General features: G+C 60.1%; 2 protein-coding genes across 15 annotated transcripts; one reads left to right on the forward strand and one right to left on the reverse strand.

The window, feature by feature from the left end:
• Positions 1–891: 891 nt before the first annotated feature.
• On the forward strand, positions 892–14,609 carry LRRC61 (leucine rich repeat containing 61). 7 transcript variants are annotated; one of them, XR_006716641.1, is made up of 5 exons: positions 897–1,436; positions 3,519–3,691; positions 4,074–4,233; positions 6,257–10,071; positions 13,036–13,202. XR_006716641.1 is itself a non-coding variant. In XM_045496091.1 (4 exons), the coding sequence occupies exon 4, from the start codon at positions 13,202–13,204 to the stop codon at positions 13,979–13,981; it is 780 nt and encodes a 259-aa protein (XP_045352047.1). In that variant the 5' UTR covers positions 933–1,436; positions 3,519–3,691; positions 4,074–4,233; positions 13,036–13,201; the 3' UTR covers positions 13,982–14,609. The 7 variants fall into 7 exon arrangements, 4 of the variants coding, with proteins under 4 accessions (XP_045352046.1, XP_045352047.1, XP_045352048.1 ...); XR_006716642.1 differs by lacking the exon at positions 13,036–13,202 and adding an exon at positions 12,184–12,292; XM_045496091.1 differs by lacking the exon at positions 6,257–10,071 and having other exon boundaries at positions 933–1,436; positions 13,036–14,609.
• RARRES2 (retinoic acid receptor responder 2) lies at positions 14,500–18,096 on the reverse strand. Of its 8 annotated transcripts, none has more exons than XM_045496099.1 (6): positions 17,978–18,092; positions 16,755–17,001; positions 16,447–16,551; positions 15,395–15,490; positions 15,038–15,163; positions 14,743–14,858 (listed from the first exon to the last, which is right to left on the reverse strand). In XM_045496099.1, the coding sequence occupies exons 2-5, from the start codon at positions 16,926–16,928 to the stop codon at positions 15,047–15,049; spliced, it is 492 nt and encodes a 163-aa protein (XP_045352055.1). In that variant the 5' UTR covers positions 16,929–17,001; positions 17,978–18,092; the 3' UTR covers positions 14,743–14,858; positions 15,038–15,046. The 8 variants fall into 8 exon arrangements, with proteins under 8 accessions (XP_045352050.1, XP_045352051.1, XP_045352053.1 ...); XM_045496101.1 differs by having other exon boundaries at positions 17,911–18,030; XM_045496100.1 differs by having other exon boundaries at positions 17,316–18,011.
• Positions 18,097–18,570: the final 474 nt, after the last annotated feature.

Genomic DNA, 18,570 nt, shown 5'->3' on the forward strand with positions numbered 1-18,570 from the left:
CTGGAAAAGCAGAGTATTGAGGATACCCCCAGATATTTGAAAGTATGACAGAGTCACGATGTGCAAAGCTACAGAAATGAAAACAATGGTGCTGGCACATGGACTGAGAGAATCAAGTAACATTAAAAATGACTTGATGGGGCACCTAGGTGGCTCAGTGGGTTAAGCATCTGACTATAGATTTTGACCCAGGTCATGAGCTCACCATTGATGAGTTCCAGCCTCGCATCAGGCTCCTCTGTGACAGTGCGGAGCCTGCTTGGGAATCCTCTCTCTTCTCTCTGCCCCTCCCTGGCTTGTGCGCACTTATGCTCTCTCTCTCTCCCCCTTAAATTTAAAAATAACACTTTAAAAAGTGACTCGATAAATTGTAAAGATGTGTACTCTTGTTGCAGAGGTCCTAGTTTTAGCCCAAACAGGAGGACTGGACCAGCCTGGAGTCGATTTGCTGGGGGCCAGGGGAAGGACGCTATGAGGGTAAAAACCGAGACCACCCCTGGCAAGATGAATAGGAACGACTGCCCAAGGCTAGGTAGTGACCCCAGCCTAGGCCCTTTCATCACTGACTCTAGGGCTGCCAAGAAGCTCAAGGCAGCCTGTGAGACAAGAATTGGGCACTTTCGTGGAATAACACGGCATTCTCTGCTCAACCCAAGGGGCGCAGCCTCCGTGGCCCCTGAACGGCTGTTTGCGGATGTGGTAGCGCGTCCCAGGAGACATGGGCGAAGCCTTCGCGGCACCGCCAAGCGGTGGGAAACCGTCCGGGGAGACACCCCGGGAGGGCTTCCCGAAATGCCGCGCGAGCCTTCAAGGCTGGAAGAGACCCCGACAACATGTCCATTACAATGGCTGCGGTTCTGTCTGTCTGCGCGCGGGTCGCACTCGGGCATCTTCCCCGGGCGCAGGAGCCCGGGTCGGAAAGGGCCTTGGACATCAGCTAGGGAGGAAGACTAGGCCACCGCTGTCTCTTCGCGCGTGTGACTGCTTTCTCGAGGCCACGCAGCTGAAGCAGCGGTATTAAACTAGTGCTAGGGTTTCCCAGCCACGGTGAGAAGAACGCGCGACTTCTGGCGAAGCGGACCCAGCAATCCTAAGGATTCCGGCCGCGGCCGCCCGCGCCTGCGCACTGGGGGGCGCGGGCCGCCAGGTGGAGGAGCGTACCATCCGCAGGCAGGGGTGGGCGCGCGTCGCTCCCGGAAGTAGCCCCTGCGCGTCCCGGAAGTCGAGCCCCCTACCCCGGCTCCTTTGGGCCTTTGGTGTCTTCCGGGGGCTCCAGCCGTGGCTGGGGGTGAGGCGCGGTGGCCGGTGGGGCGGTGGGCTCGTCGCTGCCGACTGCTGCGGTGCTGTCGGCTGCGGCGGGAGCGGCGCCCGTCTTCGTAGCTTCGCGGGCCTGGTCCCAGCGGGCGGCCAGGCCCCTCCCGGACCCCAGGCCCTAGGTAAGCCGGGGAGGGGGCGTTGCGGTCCCGCTTCACCGACGCGGACGCCGGGGCTGGAGGGTGGGGCGCCTTGCCCAGCCCCTCCCGGCGCGTCAGAAGGCCCCGGGGTCTCCCTCCCTGGCTAGCAGCCCCCTCCCAGTGCCCGGCGCCGAAAGTACTCCCGGTGAGGCTGTATGTATTGGACAGCGGGTCGTGTCCAGTCTCGCTCTGTGCCAGGGACTGCTCTTAAACAGGCTTCTACATGTTTTAGCTCACGGAACAAGCCTGTGAGGTGGGGGCTGTTATCCCTGTTGTATAGGTGAAAAAACCGAGGCCCCCGAGTGAGGGATCGTAGGTAGCTGTTGAGTGGGTAGCAGCCAGGATTTCAGCCCACGTATCCTGGCTCCAGACCTCATGCTCTTCAGTCCATTATGGAAGGCAGCCTCGCAGAACACAGCAACGGGTTCTCCTGGTGTGTAATTTGAAACAGATCTCATCTTTTGTCACTTTGGCATAATGTGAAATCTAACGACACGCGATTATTCTTTAAAACGTCTCGCTTAGGGTTTGCTGGAAGCCAAATTTTCGCGCGTGGTCAAACTCCAAAATGTAAAGTAACTTGCTCTACTCTTTTCCTTCCTCCCATTCTTTTTCTCGCCACCTTTCTGTCTCCCCGCAAGTGAGTGGGTGGGGGATGAGGAACCCAGGACTTGAGGGCCCAGCAAATGCCTTGAAATGTCCTGGGGTCTGGGATGGATAGACAGCGCAGGAGCTAAGATAGGAGGGGGCTGGTCGGTGGGATTGGGCAGTAAAAACACAGGGAAAGGTGTGGCATAGTTATGGGATACCCTGGGCAGGCTGAGCTCTGCACAAGGCTCTGGGGTGAGGCAGGCACAGAGAAATAGGGAAGTGGTTCCTTGCCTTCTGGGCATGCACATGGGGAAAGGGCTGCTGAGTGCAGTTAGAAGAGAGCCCCCTGATCCATGCAGGCTGCACAGATGTAGGAGACATGCAAGAGACACCTGCCATCTCAGTCTCAACCAGCAGGTTGCTGCCTCTGGAGACCTATGGCTTCCCCTTGGGAATCTGTAGGCTCCTTGTCATAAACTGCCTCAGTTCCTTCCCCCACCTGCACTCAGGGGCTTGCCTGGCACCGCAGCCTTCCGTCTTTCTTTGCTTTCAGAGAAAATAGATTCTTTCTCGTCTCCAAAGATAAACCCGCTCACCACCTGTGTCCTGCATCCCTTTCCCAAAGAAAGTTCCTGCCATCACTTCTTTCCTGTATATGTATATTCTTTTCTCTCTTCCCACTGCACCCTTTCTCTGTTTGGAGATGAAGTCAAGCCTTTTATCTCCAAAGCGTGGCCCTTCTTTTCCCACCCCACCTCTGACATGGCAGGCACCTGTGTCCCCCAGTTCTCACTGCACAGCCGTGTCTCCGTCTTCGTCCTCTGCAGTGACCTTGACTCTGCCTGGCCTACCTGGAGAGTCTTCTCTTGGCTTTCCTAACTTGGCTTTAGTTTCTTCTGTGTCTGTCTTTGCCTGTCAGTCATTTTGGAAGTCCCCTCCCCTTCTGGCCTCTCTACAGTGTCCGCGTTGCCTGGACAGCCGCCCGCCACTCTCTTCTCCCTCCGGCCCTTTCCTTAGTTTCTGTGGAGGCTTTCACATGGATCTGTACCTTTAGCTCAGACCCTACCCCGTATCTGTCACATGTATTTCTAAAGATTTGTTGCAGAACAACCGCGAATCATTATATCCAAAAGTGACCTGCATTGGTTAATGGGATCACTAGGGAGTCCCCCTCTGTCCCCCAGTTCTCCACATGTGCCTCCTGAAGAGCCGTCCAAACTGTCCCCGCAGCCCCAGTCCCTCTGCCACTACCTGCCCCAGCCCTCCTCGCCCCCCATGTGCCATGCCTGCCTCACATGGCCTCACTGCGGTGCTCGTGATGCTGCTCAGTGGGTAGCCCGAGGGCCTCTGTGTCGTAGCTGTCCTCAAATGTGCGTTTGTCATCTCTCAGGAGAAATGTCACAAGTAACTTCTTACCGATAACCAAAGTACTGGAGTTTTTGAATGGTTTTCCTTTCAAATTTTGCATCTTAGATTCACTTCGATTCGAGTTGGTCCTCCCGGTGTCAGCCTCGTTGTCGTCCTTGTGTGCTTTGGTGGCTTAAGAGAAGACGGTGTGTTAACCATCGGCGACTGCACCCGCGCAAGGGCCCAGCTATACTCAGGGAGTCCGTCGGGAGTTAAGGATCCTGAAGCAGTAGCTGAAGGTAAGTGACCCCTCGCAGGACGGAGTCCAAAGTCCAGTGTCACAGAATCCGTTTATCTGTAGGTCAGGCCGAGGCCTGGCCTTCACAGCACGGACACCGCTTGCCGTGGTCTGGTGCCATGAGCCCATTTCCGGGTTGTCTTCTTGTCCTAAGCCTCGGGTGCCAGCCGGGTGCTTCCTCTCCTGTATTTGTGTCTTCAGGGCATGGGGCTGGCTTACGGCAGGTATCCGATGAATTCTTGTTAAGTGGTCCAATGGATCGACCAAAAAAGATGTACTGACGGGACAAGGCACATTGGAGAACAGAACAGGACTGGTGTGAGCCAGGCACAGTCCTAACACACCGGTTTTTTCCTTTTCTCGGCCATCACCGGTGAGCGCAGGTCTGACTCGGGCCAGGTTTCAGTTGCTCGCTCTGAGCTGTCAGTGGTGGTAAAGCCTACAGGCCGCTTCCGGAGGCCTGCCGCCGGCCCTGGTCGTCCGCTCTGCCATCACGCCCCCACTCTGGATTTCCAGTTCTACAGCCATGAAATAAGAGCTGAGGTAAGCCCAGTCCGGTTCTAATGTCCCAGAGCACTTCTCCCGGGCCCCGGGATGGTGTCTTATAGTTCGAGGCACCTTCGTCCAGCCTGTCCACGGTGCCTCTCCTGTGGGGGGGGTCACACATTCGGTGTGGCAGCAGCTGGGTTCTTGGGCAGTGGGCCTGGGGTGATGCCTCTCATCCTTCTGAGGTTTTCCCAGCTGGGAGGGGCTCAGCATCACGTCGCTCACCCTCTTCTATGGTCAGAATCTTCCCGGAGCCGCCTTAGTGGGCTTGTCACCTACAAAGGCAGTCCTGCTTTCCCTGGTGATTCTGTTTTTCTTTTTCTCTGTTTCCCCCTCCCCCCCTACCCCCCCGCATACATGTGCACGAGAGGAGTGGGGGAGAGGGTGGGCACTGGTGGGGAGGAAGGGGGCAAAGGGAGAGAGAGAATCTTAAGCTCCACTCCCAGCGTGGAGCCTGCCTGGTGATTCTTTTTAATGTTTAACGTCACTCAGTGTCAGAACGTACTGGTTTTAAATCTTCCTGTTTAATCCGTATCTCATTTTGGCGTGATGAGACTTGAACTCCACTTGCTTTTTGGTGTGTGTGGTGAGCTGTTAGGTCACCTTCTGCGAGTCTGTCCTTGTCTAGAGAGATGCATTCTCGCGCTGGGCTTTTTCTTTCTTTCCTTCCCTTTCCACGTACTTCTCTTCTGACTTCTCTGTGTCTCTTTTCTGGTGTGCCTGGATCTGACTGTGACCCGATCTCTAGGAGAGCGAACGAGGAGAAGGGAGGTAAAGGTCGTGCCTGGGCTTGAGCATCTGGGTAGACACTGTCCCGTTTACGAGTGAGGTGACTATAGGAAGACAGGTGAGCGGGAGCTGGAGAGAGCCATCTGAGCCGGAGAGAGGCTCGCCGTCTCAGTGTGTAAACGCAACCCCAGTTGGGGAGGGTATGTGAACTGAGAATCGAGATCTGGGTGCGAACCCTGGGAAACAGCAGGAAGAAACAGGCGGAGGAAGAGGGACCAGAACTGAGATTGCAGGGGAGGTGCAGGTGGAAGTGTGGTATCCCAGGGCCACGGAAAGGTGGCGTTCCAGACAGAGGACGTGGGCCGGCCCCCACGGGTTGAAAGAGGTCCATTGGAGGCGGTGCCGAGGGGGATGCTGGTGGCCTTGGCAAGAAGGGTGTTGATGAGCGGTGGGGGCCAGATCCAGAGCATAGAGGCTCTCTAGGACAGAGAGAGGGGAGTGACAGGACACTGGGGGGCACGCGTCACTGGCATCAGGGGCTACCCTGTTCTGTGCTGCTGTCCTGTGTCCCTGACGCAGGCTGATTTCTAGAGAAGGAATTTCAGAAGATCTAAGCAAGGCCTCTGGCGGCCTCACCGCCCAGTACCCGGCATCATGACCTGTTTCTGATGCCCTGCCAGGTGACGGGCACAGCCTGGGTGCCTGGGATGCAGAGACATGGGCTCCACGCCTCCTGGCCTGAACTGACAGCACCTGGCGCCTGCACCTCCGCCAGGGAGACCTGCCTGACTTCTTGGCCAGGTCGGTCCCCTCCTTGGGGACTCACAGCTGCAAGTGGCGCCCCTCTGTTCCTGCACCTCCCTGTTGTGTGGGTCAGTCCCTTACTTCTGTCTCTCCAGCCAAGCTGGAGGCCACGTGCACGCAGGGACCTTGCCGATCTTCTCCGTTATCCACAACAAGGCAGAATCGCCAAGTGCCTGCTGGGTTCTCAATAAACATCGAAAGGAAAAAGAGAAACCTCGGTTAGTTTGGCAAAGATGGATGTAGAAACTGCTAACGTACAGAGGGCCCCGGGGATTCTGGTTGAGGGCTGTTCCATTCAGTCTGGAGGAATGAATGTCAGCCTTCACCAAGGAGGTTGCGGTCTTGAGAGTTTTGTCCCAGGGCTGATTTCCTAGGCTCTCCCTACGCCTCTGTCCTCTGTTCATTTTTCTCCCCTCTGGCCTTCCCCGCAGAGTCCCCACGGTTGAGTAGGGGAGCTGAGAGCCGTTCTTTTCATCTTGCTTTGCAGCCTGGGCCCATCTCATTTCCCCAAGTTCCCAAGCATGTTGGAAGTGGAAAAAATCGGGAAGCCCCCCAAGAGACATACACCTTCAGGATCAGTGGGGCAGGGGCCGTCTGTGTGTGCTGCCTCCTCCGTGACCAGACCCAGGAGCCCAGCTGCTTCCCTGGCTTCTCCTAGCTCCAAGTTTAAAACCATAGCTACCAATACCTCTCACGGACTCGGCTGGGGTGCGGGGGGGCGCCTGCCGGAGACCGAGGTCAAACTTGAGTTTGTAGATATAGGAGAGAGGGCTGTCAGTGGCCACAGCAAGATCGGACTGTCTGCCTCCCCGAAGGGGAGTGAGACGGATCTGCCCCTACGGAGGAAGAGACCTCACCCCCTCCCCAGTTCCCCGTCGGTCCCTTCACCTGACGGAGTTTTCCTGGAGGAGCAGGAGGAAGGCACCCTGGGCCTACTTGTCCACAGTGAGACGGGCGAAGCCTGCTCCCTGGGGAGGCCCGGTCTGCACCCAGCTGCCTCCCGTGGAAAGTGCCAGGCCAGCCCTGGGCGGAGGAAGCCAGAGGGCGACTCTGGCCTCTACAGCCTCAAGTCTGTGCTTGGGCAGGAGCCCCCTGGGCAGCCCGAGAAGAAGGTGTCCAAACAGAAGGCACGAGGGCAGAGGGAGGAGGGGGAGCCGACGGGAAAGAAGTCGAGGGCCCCAGCGCTCAGCTCTGGCCGGTCCCCCTCTCCCCCAGCGCTACACCAGGCAGCCGGGGCGGACAGGCCAGAGGTGGGCCAGCCTGGTGAGAGTGAGAAGGCAAGGCGAGCTGACCTCCTCATCGCCCATCTGGCCAGAGAGCTGCGACGCCTCAAGAAATGGAAGAAGAGGCACTTGCTTGCGGCTGTCGGGGACAAGCCACCCTGCCTGAAGAAGCTGGTCAGAACTCTAAAAGCGGAGACCAAGGGCTGGGCTTTTCCCGGGCATTCCCCCCGCCCTGTGGACACCGCGGGTCACAAGGCCATGTCAGACATCGGACGGTTCTTTACCATTGACTGCAAGGACATCTGCCACGTCACCTGCACTCTGTGTCATGCCAGCATCAGACTGGGCAAATTTAAGGGGCATTTCCAAACCTCAGGCCTGGTCCGTCACTTGGTGAATAAGCACGGACTAGAGAGAGACAGAAGGCCAACCGCCGCCAGCCCGGGGGAGAAGAAGGGCGGGGCCGAGGAGAGAAAGCACAAGGGCCTGCCCGCAAGTCCTGCTGGCCTTGCCCCCGAGGGGCTGCCGTCACCAGGACGCTGCACGGATGCCTCCCCTCTGGTGGACGGTGGCAGGCAGCTGGCGGCGGGCAGGCCTGAGCAGCTGTCACTGGCTCCGCCACTCTTGCCTCCTTCCTGCAGAGATGACCCTGCCGCCTCCCCGCCGGCAGTCGGGGTGGGCCGGGGTGGCACCCATGCCCCCGGCCAGCCCCGAGCACAGGCCTGGACCCGCAGCATCGCGGAGTTGCTGTGCAGCCTGGCTTTGCCGCTGTCCTTTGTGTCATCGCTGCCTTTCAGAAGGTTTATGGCCCAGGTCGACCCTTGCTACCACGTGCCGCCTCCCGCCTTCTTCTCCGGGAGAGCCTTGCCTCTGCTCCGTGAGGCGATCGAGGAGCAGGTGTGTCGGGAGATGCAGTGGGCCAAGGGCAGCTGTGTCCACCTCACCGTGTCCGCCACTGCCCGGGACACGGTTGTGGACTATGTGGCCATCACCGCCCACTGGGGAGCCGTACAGCCGGGCAGTCGGCGGGTGGCGTCGGGGAGCCTGAGAAAGCAGGCCGTGCTGTGGGTTCGGGGCCTGCCCCAGGAGAGCTCTCCGGAGGAGAGGCAGGGGGAGTTGCGGGAGCAGGTGGGCCTGTGGCTCAGCCGCAGCTCCCTGCAGCCAGGCTTCCTGGTGTCGGGCGGCTGCCTCAGCCTGGAGCAGGCAGTGAGGACAGAGGGCTACACCCACCTCCCCTGCTTTGCCCACTGCCTCGACTCCCTGGTGAGGAACTTCCTGCGTCACCATCAGAGCGTCCAGCTCATCCTGGGTACGGTGCGGGCCATCTGCAGCCATTTCCAGGGCTCCGCGGAGGCCCGGCGGCTCCTCGGCCAGCTGCAGCAGCAGCGTGGCCTCCCGGCCCAGCAGCCCTTCTGGGAGCTCTCGGACCACTGGGTGTCCGCCTACTGCTTGCTGGAGTGGCTGGTGAGGCAGCAGCGGCCCCTGCAAGAGTACGAGAGGCAACACCAGCTGGGCAAGGCTGGGACGGCCCTGTCGACTACATTTTGGAGCCTGACGGACAGTCTGGTCACGCTTCTGCAGCCCTTCTGGGTGGCGGTCCGGGAGGCGAGCGCCGCGCGGGCTTCTTTAAGCCAGGTGCTGCCCCAGCTACGCTACCTGCATATCTTCCTGGAGCAGGTTAACCGGCACTTCGAGGAGCAGGGCGGCGGGGAGGTGGGGGCAGCCATCCGGCTGGCCAAGGGCTTGGCCCTGCAGCTCTCCACAGACGGCCAGCTCAACGAGCTCTTCCACCGCAAGGAGTTTGTGCTGGCGACCCTCCTGGACCCCCGCTTCAAGGGGAAGATCGAGTCCATCCTGCCCGCGGGGGCCGACATTGACCACTGGAAGCAGGTTCTCGTGTACAAGGTGAAGGAGATCATGGTGTCTGACCACTCCTTGCCTCCCTCACCCTCCCTGCACAGCCCCAAGGCGAGGCGTGCGGGCCCTACCCCGAGCAGCCGAGTCGCCAGGAGCCTCGGGGCCGAGGGGAAGGGCCAGAAGGTGCCTGTGCAGGGGGGCGGCGGCTTGGGGTCTCTGCTGCTGGACCAGAGGAAGAAGAGCTTGCTGGAGCAGCTGGAAAGCGTGGGGCTGCTGGCATCCGAGAGAAGCGGAGCATCGCTCTCCACCGAGAGCCACTTGGCCAGTGTCATCGTCAAGAAGTACCTGCGTGAGAATGAGACAGTTGGCGCCCAGGAGGACCCGCTGGTTTACTGGGAGAAGAGGCAGGAGGTCTGGCCAGCTCTGGCGAGACTGGCCACTGTCTACCTGTCCTGTCCCCCGACGGGGGCCTTCTCTGGAAGCGTCTGTGCCTCCCTGGACAGCCCTGCCCTTGCAGAGCATAGCGCCCCTCTCCCAGTGGGGACCATTGAACATCTCCTCTTCTTGAAGAGCAACCTGGAGAATTTCCCCGACTACCCCGCCCCTGCCCTCATCTTCCCCAGTGGAGACCCGGCCGACGGGGAGCAGAACAGCGAGGCTGACCTCGCCTGACGCCCTGAAAGTCTGCCTGTGGGAAGTGTGTCCGGCATCAGAGGGGAGGGCAGGATGCTGCACCCTAGGGCATTAGACAGAGGTGGCCAGAGTCCTCCCTCCACCTGTTTGGAGGGAATAGGGACCGGTTCTCGATTCTTGACACATTGCCCTTTTTTTCTTCCCCAGGGTGATGTCATTTCCCATTCATATATTGCTTAATTTGTCTCTAGCGGTTTGTGCATAGAAAAGGTGAACTCTGTCCACAAGTGACTGTAAGTTGTGCCACACACCTCTGTGGGTGGCACAGGGACCCCGCTGAACACCTGCCATGCGCAGGATCACCGCCACGACAGAGACTCACCCGGTCTCGGATGGCAGTCGTGCCGTGGTAAAGAACCCTGAACTCCACTGGGGATGGGAGGCGATGGGCCGGAGGAAGGGTCTCCGGGCTCACTGGAGCAGCCGTGAGACTGTCCACTTGTGCGCTGTGTTAACCGTTTCCCCCTTGGCTGTAGCTGTGTCCTGCCTTGGCTGGTTCCTGGGCACCGTTTGCCAGCCCACTTGCCAGGTAGGTGAACTGAGACTCAGCAGTGGCGATTCGGAACGAGGGAAGGTGGCCTCCTGCAGGGGAGACGAGTGTCCTCTGTGCCTCAGTCATGGTCTCATCCGTGTGACCAAATCCTGTCCGCAGACACATGTTGGACCAGGATAGGAGGACTCGGATTCTGGATGTTCAAGGGTGAGCGTTGCAGGGGGTTGGCGTGGATGAGCCAATTCCCTCAGCAGGACCCACCCGCTCCAAGCTGCTGCCTATGCGTCAGCTGGGTTTGCATAGCGGGGGGGAGGGCGCTTGGTCGGTCGGGCCCAGACCTGCCTGCTTGAGGCGTGCAGATTTCAGGGAGCATGGGACCGGGGGCAGAGCAGAGGTCTGTGCACTGGAGAGTCAGGGATTCACCTTGGTGACTATGCAGTACTGTCACCGGCGGGGGTGTGGGGCATGGGGCGGTGAGCTGGAGGGCCACGTGTCTCCCCCCAGGCAGGACTTGGGGGCACAGAAGTCCCGATTTCCAGTTAATGTGCTCTTTGCTCCTCTGTTTCCTCTCCTGCAAAAAGCGTTCTTCCCAGCTGTAACGTGGGGAGCGCGTACAATTCCTCCCTTCCTCCCACCACCGCCCCTACCCGGTCCTCCCGTCCTTTCCCTCCACAGCAGCCATCTCCGTCTAGACGGTCATCGAGCCGGTTCTCCAGGGCATGGCTCCCTAACCATGGTCAGTCTGTGGTCAGTCTGTGGGCACGCCTCCCTCTGGCTGCTCGTCAGTGCCCTCCACTCAGCCTCATAAATGTTGGTGTTCTTTCGACGTCGGCCCGTGACTGCTCCCTTTCTCTGTGCGCCAGGGGCTCCTGACCACATTCACCCCCAAAATAGCGTGTGGTTGGGAGGCTGTACGTAATCCCGGACAGAGGCCTGCAGATACTTAAAGAGGTCTGTGTCCTCCAGAAGCCTGGCCCGTGAGCCACACATTCTCCCTGGGCACATCTGCGGATGACGCTTGAGTCCCTTCAGCCTAGAGCTTCGACTGCCTCCTAGGCCCGATGCACACGGTCACCTCCAGCTGGATGTCTTCTTGCCCCCTCCCTCAGGCTGTCCCATGTGCCCCACATGTCAGGGAAGGGAGCCCCTGCATCCAGTGACGTGGCTAGACCCTTGGAAGCTGTTCTACACGCTTCAGTGCTCGCTGCCTTCCGTGAAGCCCTTTCTCTCCAGTGCTTTTATGGCAGGTTCTAGTGTCTGGTGCCCCTGTCGCACCCCTCACCCCCATGGGTGACAGTTTTAAGTGGATGCAAAGTTGACCGCGTCTCACTTACAAACCCCAGCAGACCCCTTTTGAATACAGTGAACCAGACCTCTTAGTGGATGCCTGGAATCACTTTTGGAAAGAAATGAAGTGGAAATGAAGGGGTGATGCAGACTAGAAGGAGCTAGGTAAAGCCGTGGGAGAGGCGGATCAGATCTGTTAGCAGCCTCCCCAGCTCCCTGGTGGGGGTGTGGGAGGAATTCTGGGCCCGGTTTCCTTGGAGAGGGAACTGAAAAACTGCATTGATTGTGTAAACACAGACTTGGGACTGGTCAACACCCTGGAACCCAGGTTTTATAAACAGGAGTGAATGGTCCCATGGTTCCTTGCAGGCATCACCCTGCCTGGCCCAGGCCCGGCTAGAGTCTGCAGGGTTGGGAAGCTGCCACTTGGAGCAGAGGTCCCTTCTTGTTTTCTCTCTGCTCAAACCTTGACCCCTCTGTGGCCGGCATTGCCGATGTCCCCCCGCCCAGGCCTCCTCCCTCCTGCGCGTGGTCTTGCACTGGCGCCTAGGCTCATGCTGGCCCACGGCCATTGGTAACTGGAAAGGCCCTCCTTCCCCTGCCTTCCTGGAACCCAGGTGCTACCCCGGTCCTTCCGTCCAGGATGGCTTCTTTGCCTGGCCTTCCCCCACTTGCGTTCTTAGGAAATGACGTCATGTTTGCAGATAGGACCATTCTGTCTGGCACATAGGGATTGATGCCCTTCCGTCGATGCCGGAGTAAAGAGCTAGTTTGGCGGGCTAGGGTGGAGAGCAATGGCATCAGGACTGGCAGTGCTGCACCTGCTCCCGGGGCTGTCACCGTCCCTTCCCTTGACCTCAGGCTCCTCACTGGACTGAGAGCTGAGCCTTCAGGCCCCACAGCTGCAACCAGAGGTTACATGTTTGCCTATGCAATCTGGAGACCATTCTGAATGCATTGCTAATGTTTTTAAAAAAAACATTGGGTCAGTTAAAAATATTTTTAAAAGGGTGAGGGAGTGCCTGGGTGGCTCGGTCGGTTGCATCCGACTTGGGCTCAGGTCATGACCTCGCGGTTCGTGAGTTCGAGCCCCACATCGGGCTCACTGCTGTCAGCCTGTCAGGCCAGAGCCCGCTTTGGATCTTCTGTCCCCGACTCTCTGCCCCTCCTCCACTTGGATTCTTTGTCAAAAAATGAATAAACATTAAAAAAAAATTAAAAATAAAATAAAAATAAAACATTGAGTCAAGAACATTTTTGAGAGAACGAAGCAAGGCCTATCGTGCTGTCTTTTGCGTCTGCATATGGAAGGAAACAAAACAGATTGTTGGTGGTGGTGACCTATAATCTATTCAAAAACTAAAATAGTTAAAAAGAAACACCTCAGAATTCATAAAGATAGATCATAAAGAGCGGTTGCCGAAAAAGGAAAATTTAGAGATTTTGCTTCCTGGTGCAGATACGGAAAAGGGGAAGAATCTGAATTGCGTCCGCTATGGCCCTAACTGCTCGAGCCTCGTCAGGGCCCCCCGCTTAGGTGGGGGCCTGCGCCTGGCCCGCCTCCCTCAGGGGGGCTCTGTGGCCTCAGGTCTTGCTGGGCCAGCTCGCTTTCTGCCTCAGTGGCAGAGGCTGGGCGGTACTTGGTGCCGTCGACGGCTGCGGACTCAGGATGCTCAGGAGAGGCCTGCTCACTGTTTGCTTGTCTCTCCTCAGGAGCCTCCGGCCCTTGAGCAGCGGTGCTGGAAACAGGCCTCCGGCCCTGGCCCAGGCGGACTCGAGGGTGCCTTTTTCTGGTGGGCGCGCGGTCAGCTGACCCCTCCCGGCACCCACGTCCCTGTGACAGGACCAGGGCCCGGGCCGCCTGGATGGACCGTGTCTGATGGAGCCCCAGGCTGAGAAGCCAGGAGAGGCGGATGGGGCGCGCATCACACCGCAGCTGCTCAAGTCGCGCTCGGGTGAGTTCGCCCTGGAGTCCATCCTGCTGCTGAAGCTTCGGGGTCTGGGACTGGTGGACCTGGGCTGCCTGGGGGAGTGCCTGGCTCTCGAGTGGCTGGACCTGTCCGGCAACGCGCTCACCCAGCTGGGCCCGCTGGCCTCCTTGCGCCGGCTGGTGGTGCTCAATGTCTCCGACAACCGGCTGACGGGGCTGGAGCCGCTGGCCGCCTGCGAGAACCTGCAGAGTCTCAATGCTGCGGGCAACCTGCTGGCCACCCCTGGGCAGCTGCAGTGTCTGGCCGGCCTGCGGGGCCTCGAGTGCCTGCGGCTCCGGGACCCCTTGGCCCGACTCGGCAACCCGCTGTGCGCCAGCCCCTCCTACTCCACGCTGGTCCGAGAGCTGCTGCCCGGCCTGAAGGTCATCGATGGCGAGCGTGTGACCGGGCGTGGCAGTGAGTTCTACCAGCTGTGCCGGGACCTGGACAGTTCCTTGCGCCCCGGCTCCAGCCCGGGCCCGAGAGCCGCCGAGGTGCAGCCCTGGGTAGAGCCAGGGTACTGGGAGTCGTGGCCCCCCCGGAGCAGCTCCATCCTGGAGGAGGCGTGCCGGCAGTTCCAGGACACGCTGCGGGAGTGCCACGAGCTGGACCGCCAGGCCAGCGACAGCCTGGCCCGGGCCGAGCAGGCGCTCGGCCCTGCGGGCGCCGCCTCATCCTTTGTGTTTTGAATATGCCCGTGGCCCGTGACAGCTGGGCACAGGACCCTAGGGTTGGCACGCTGCGGCCCGGCTGCCCATGTCTCCTCTCCTGCCTCGGTATGCATCTGTGCGCTTTAATCACGCTGGCCACTGGGCCGCAAGTTGGGCTCTTTGTTTACCTGTGTTCCTAAGAGCAGCCCCTCCCTCCTACCCCCACCTCAAGGAAGATCCCATACTGTCCCTCCACGCACTTCAAGGACACACCACCTCCGCGGCCTCTAGCATGGGTGAGGACCATCCTCGAGCGGCTGGCGGCGTGAGGCTGTCTGCCACCTGCGCTGTGCGGCTGGGGAGGAGGCTGCGTGCTGAGCCGCGGCCGCGGCCGCTGCCACCGTGGCTGCGCGGGTCTGAGACTTAAGGGAAGACAGGCGCTTTTTCCTAAGGCTAAAGGTAAGAAAGGCAGGGCGCGCGTGTCTGCTGTCCCGGCCAGTCCTGGGGAGAGGACGCGGCAGAGCACCGAAGCTGGCGTCCTCCACCCTGCAAAGCTGCCTGTTCAGAGGACCCTCTGCTGTGGTCCCCCCTGTCCCGTGGGACCCTGGAGCCTTCGCTGCCCATCCTCACTCTCACTGATCCCTATTAAATCTTTCTGTTGGCGGAAGCATCGCTGCCGGTCATTCGTGCGTGAGCTTCGTTTTCCCCAGCACGGACGGGAAGTCTCCTGTCCCTCCTGTAAGACCTCGCTCCCACAGTTGAGCCGAGAAGGAGGCCATACAAGAGGAGGAGAGCACGAATCTGGGAGAGCAGTTTTATTAGCTCGGGGATAATGGGATCGTCCTCCCTGGGCGCGGGGATGGGAGGTGGGTCTTTCACTGGTTACCTCCTGCTGTCCGGGAAGCGGGACAAAATTCTAGAGGAAAGGAAAGAGAAGCTAAGATTTGGGTGTGAGGGAGGCTGTTTGGGTCGGTCCAAGCTTTTTTCCCAGGCTCTGAATCCTTCCCCCTTCCCCCCACCCCCGCCGCCTCCCTGGGCCCCACCCTGGCCCAGCTCTCCCGGCTCCGCCCAGTCCCCCTTGTCCTGGCCACCTACCAGCAGGCCTCAGCTGGGGGGCAGGGCCTTGAAGAAGGCAAATTGTCCCGGGAAGTAGTAGCTGTGGGGGTCCTCTCCTGCACGCTCCACCCTGCTGCACTGCCCCTCGTGCTGTTCCTCAGGCTCCTGCCAGCGCCAGCAGCGGCTCAGGCCCATGGCTGTCCCCGCTGTCCCGCAGCGGCGCCCCGGAGAGGGCGGCGCCCACCTCCACATCCCTTAGGGAATAGCAGGGCCAGGCCCAGAGCCCCTCCCCACCCTCCTTCACAACCTCCTCACCCCTTCCTCCCCTCTCCCTCCCCCCCCCCCTTGCCATCCTCCTCCCCGCTCCTCTCCACCTCCTACTCTGCCCACTTTTACCCGTTGGACCTGCGTGAGTATGGGGCAGTGGACCATCCGGCCTAAGACTTTGTCGGCAGAGTTCAGCTTGATGCAGGCCAGGCATTTCCGCTTCCTCTGGGGAGGGGAGCATGGGGCCGGGGGAGGAGAGAGGTCAGGGCAGTCCTGTGGCCCCGGTGGGGTGGAAACTGGGGGCCGCGTGCCGTGGGGATGGGTGCTCCCAGCAGGCTGTAGGGCGGAGAGGCGAGGGGTCCTGCGGGCCAGGCCCGCCCCAGGACGGGGAGATCTCACAAGTCGGGCCCATCCTGCAGCTCTCAAGCTAATGGTGTGTGTGCAGGCAGGACTCCTTCCCCAGACGGACTCTCCCCACCGGACTTTGACCAGAGCCACTCTACTGATATATTAATTTGCATTTTCTTCTGGGATTTGATTTGAATGCAAGGGTCATGACATAAAAGTCTGGAAAAAGTCACTGGTATAATCCAGTCCCTCCCTTAACAGATGGAGGGAACTGAGGCCTTCAAGGAGCTGACAGTCACAGGCTGGTGATTGGGAGGGCCGGGACTAGCACTGGATCTCCCAGATCGTGGCACTCCCAGCCTGGGGACTCCCCCGTGGCAAGGGCTGTGCCCCCCAGGTGACAGAATACAGTCAAGCCCTGTTACGAATCAGTCCAGGCTGGGCTGTGTCTACTTGAAGACTCACGAAAGTGGGGAGTTCACCAGGCCTGGGATGGGGACCCGGCAAACCCCATACCGTGGGCCTCTTCCACCAGTGACTGGAAGCCGGAAAGAGGAGCTCGGACAGGAGGAGGACTCTCCCTGAAGAACATCTGTCCTCTCTGCTCCTGCCTGTCCCGGCCCTGGCCGCCCACAGTGCCATGACCCGGGGCCCACACAGCCAGGTCGGCCTCTAGGGAGGCTGCCCCAACCTCAGGGCTTCTTGCTGGACCCCGATGACATATGCTTGCACCTAGTGAATGCCCCCATCTCCCTCCCTCCCTCCCTCTCTCTCTCTCTCTCTCTCTCTCTCTCTCTCTCTCTCCTCACACACACACACAGGCCTTCACTCACCCCATTGGGCTTGACTTTGCACTCAGCTTTTTTCCAGTCTTTCTTCCGGCAGCTCGTCTGCTGGAGCTTAAATTCCAGCCTCACAAAGGTCCCTGCAGGGAAGAGCTGCCGACAGACAAAGGCCAGCAGCCGGCTGAGCGGCCCAGCAGTCCCTAGATGTGACCTGCCCCTCCTCCCCTGCGTGAAACAGCACATCTGAGAAGGCGGCTGGGATGCCGGCGCCTCTGGAGAACTGGGTGCTCGAGCCCAAGCACTTCTGCACCTGCTTCCTGCCCCCTCCCCTCCCCTCCCCAGGCAGTGCCGCTAACCGTGTCTGTGGCACTGTCCACGCCAATCTCCTTGAAGGCCCACTGAACAGGCGGGTGCTTGTGGAATTCTTCCAGGGCCACCTGCAGGCCCCGCTGCTGGGCCGCCGTGAGCTCTGCTCTGCCCAGGCCCACCATGCCCAGCCACAGGGCCACGGGGATCAGCAGCTGCCACATGGCTTCAACTCTGTCACCCTGGCCTTGCAGAGAGTGTGTTCAGCCAGAGGAGCCACCAGCCCGGGCCCTGCAGCTGGTGGGGGAGGCAGAGGTGGAGGGGCAGGAAGTGGCCCTCTTGTCCAGACTCCCCTGGTATTCCCCTCATCCTTGCTCCCCTCTCCACCCCACCCCCCACTTTGCCCTGGATCCAGCTCAGCCCACGGTTGGCCTTGTCCCGGCTAGATGCTGAGCTGGCTTTTGTCCTCAGGCCAAGAGCCTGGGAAGCCCTCCTGTCTCCCACTACCACGGTTCCGCCTCACTGTTTCCTAAAGCATTTTTTCTCTCCCCGTGTGTCTCCAGTCCCCTTTCCTGCCTGCTGCCCCCAGAGCTCCTCTCTGCTTCCCCCACCTCAGCCTCTCCAGGTCCGCTTCTGCCCCAGCACGCCTGAGCCTGCTGGCTCCCTCCTAGTCCTAGAAGCCCTGGCCCTGGCACCCCCTCGGGCCCCCAAGGCTAACTCAAGGGGGAGGGGCAGGACACAGAAGGAGGCCAGCTGGAGGCAGAATATTTTTGGGAGGACGTAAACACAAGGGAGGGGCCCAGAGCAGGGTGGGAACCCGGAGGATGCTTAACCCTCCCTGTGCTGGGGCTGCCTGTGGCCATTGGCCCTACGTAGCCCTGATCCCCGAAACCAAACCGGGGTCTCAGCTCCGCCCTACCATGGCTTTCTTCTTTAGGCAGAAGTCTCCTTTAACTTCTTTTTTGGGGCCTTCCCCCACCACCCCTCTCCCAGCCCTTCTGATCCTGTCCCCCAGCCCACCCCAGCCCACGACTGGGGTTGCCTGAGGCATGGACCCACCCCCAGAACTCCGGTGTACTGGCGGTCTTAGAACCAGAAGGTTACAGATGTGGAAACAGAAGCCCCCTCGGTGAAAGATACCAGGGTGTTGCCTTATAGCAAAGGCTCATGGATGGACAGACGGACAGTTGGGTTGACAGATCTCACCCTTGGAGCTGCTCCCTGTGGCCCCTCCTTTCACCTAGCTGCCTCTGGGGCCCTCTCCCCTCCTCACCTCCTCTCTGCTTCAGGGCCTCTGCTGCCCTTCTGGCCGACTGTGGCAAGCCTGTCAGCCTCTTCCTGCCCCCCACCCTCCAATCCGGTTCGGCCCCCATCTCCTCCCACACCCCCTCCAGCTCCCAGCCCTCCCAAGGCTCCTCCCCACCCCGTTAGGATAGGCAGCCAGCCCTGGAGACCTCCCACCTCCCATCCACCCTCCTGCTTCCCCGCCCTGACTTGCCGCCTGACCTTCACCCCATCCCTGGCCAATCCACCCTCCCCTCCACTTCCCCTTGGCTGAGGAGCCCAAGCATTCAGCGGTCTTGGCCCGGCTTCTCCATGGAATATGGGGCTGCCCGGCCCCCTGTCCTGCCTCTGTAGGGCTGCCCTCTTCTTCAGCCCCTCCTGGGTGACCAGTCCCCAGCATCCTCAGACCCACATTTTGGGAAAGCCTTCCCACAAATACAGACATCCTTAAACCCGATGAGGCCTCAGGAGTCATTCGACCCTTCCCCCTGCCTCCGAGGCCACACGGAGAGAGAGGAGTATGGTGTCCAGTGACTTATCACCAGCAAACATGTTCAGTCTTGATCCTGCGTGTCTCATCCT

Source organism: Leopardus geoffroyi, chromosome A2, assembly GCF_018350155.1.
Source record: "Leopardus geoffroyi isolate Oge1 chromosome A2, O.geoffroyi_Oge1_pat1.0, whole genome shotgun sequence".
Taxonomy (NCBI): domain Eukaryota; kingdom Metazoa; phylum Chordata; class Mammalia; order Carnivora; family Felidae; genus Leopardus; species Leopardus geoffroyi.

Excerpts from the sequence above, each read along its gene's own strand:
- LRRC61 (XM_045496090.1), top strand. The coding sequence starts at position 6,291 with ATGTTGGAAGTGGAAAAAATCGGGAAGCCCCCCAAGAGACATACACCT.
- RARRES2 (XM_045496094.1), bottom strand. The coding sequence starts at position 16,928 with ATGTGGCAGCTGCTGATCCCCGTGGCCCTGTGGCTGGGCATGGTGGGC. Across the intron at positions 16,552-16,754 it reads TGGACAGTGCCACAGACACG|CTCTTCCCTGCAGGGACCTT; the intron begins GTTAGCGGCACT and ends GTCTGTCGGCAG. Across the intron at positions 15,491-16,446 it reads GCAAAGTCAAGCCCAATGGG|AGGAAGCGGAAATGCCTGGC; the intron begins GTGAGTGAAGGC and ends TCCCCTCCCCAG.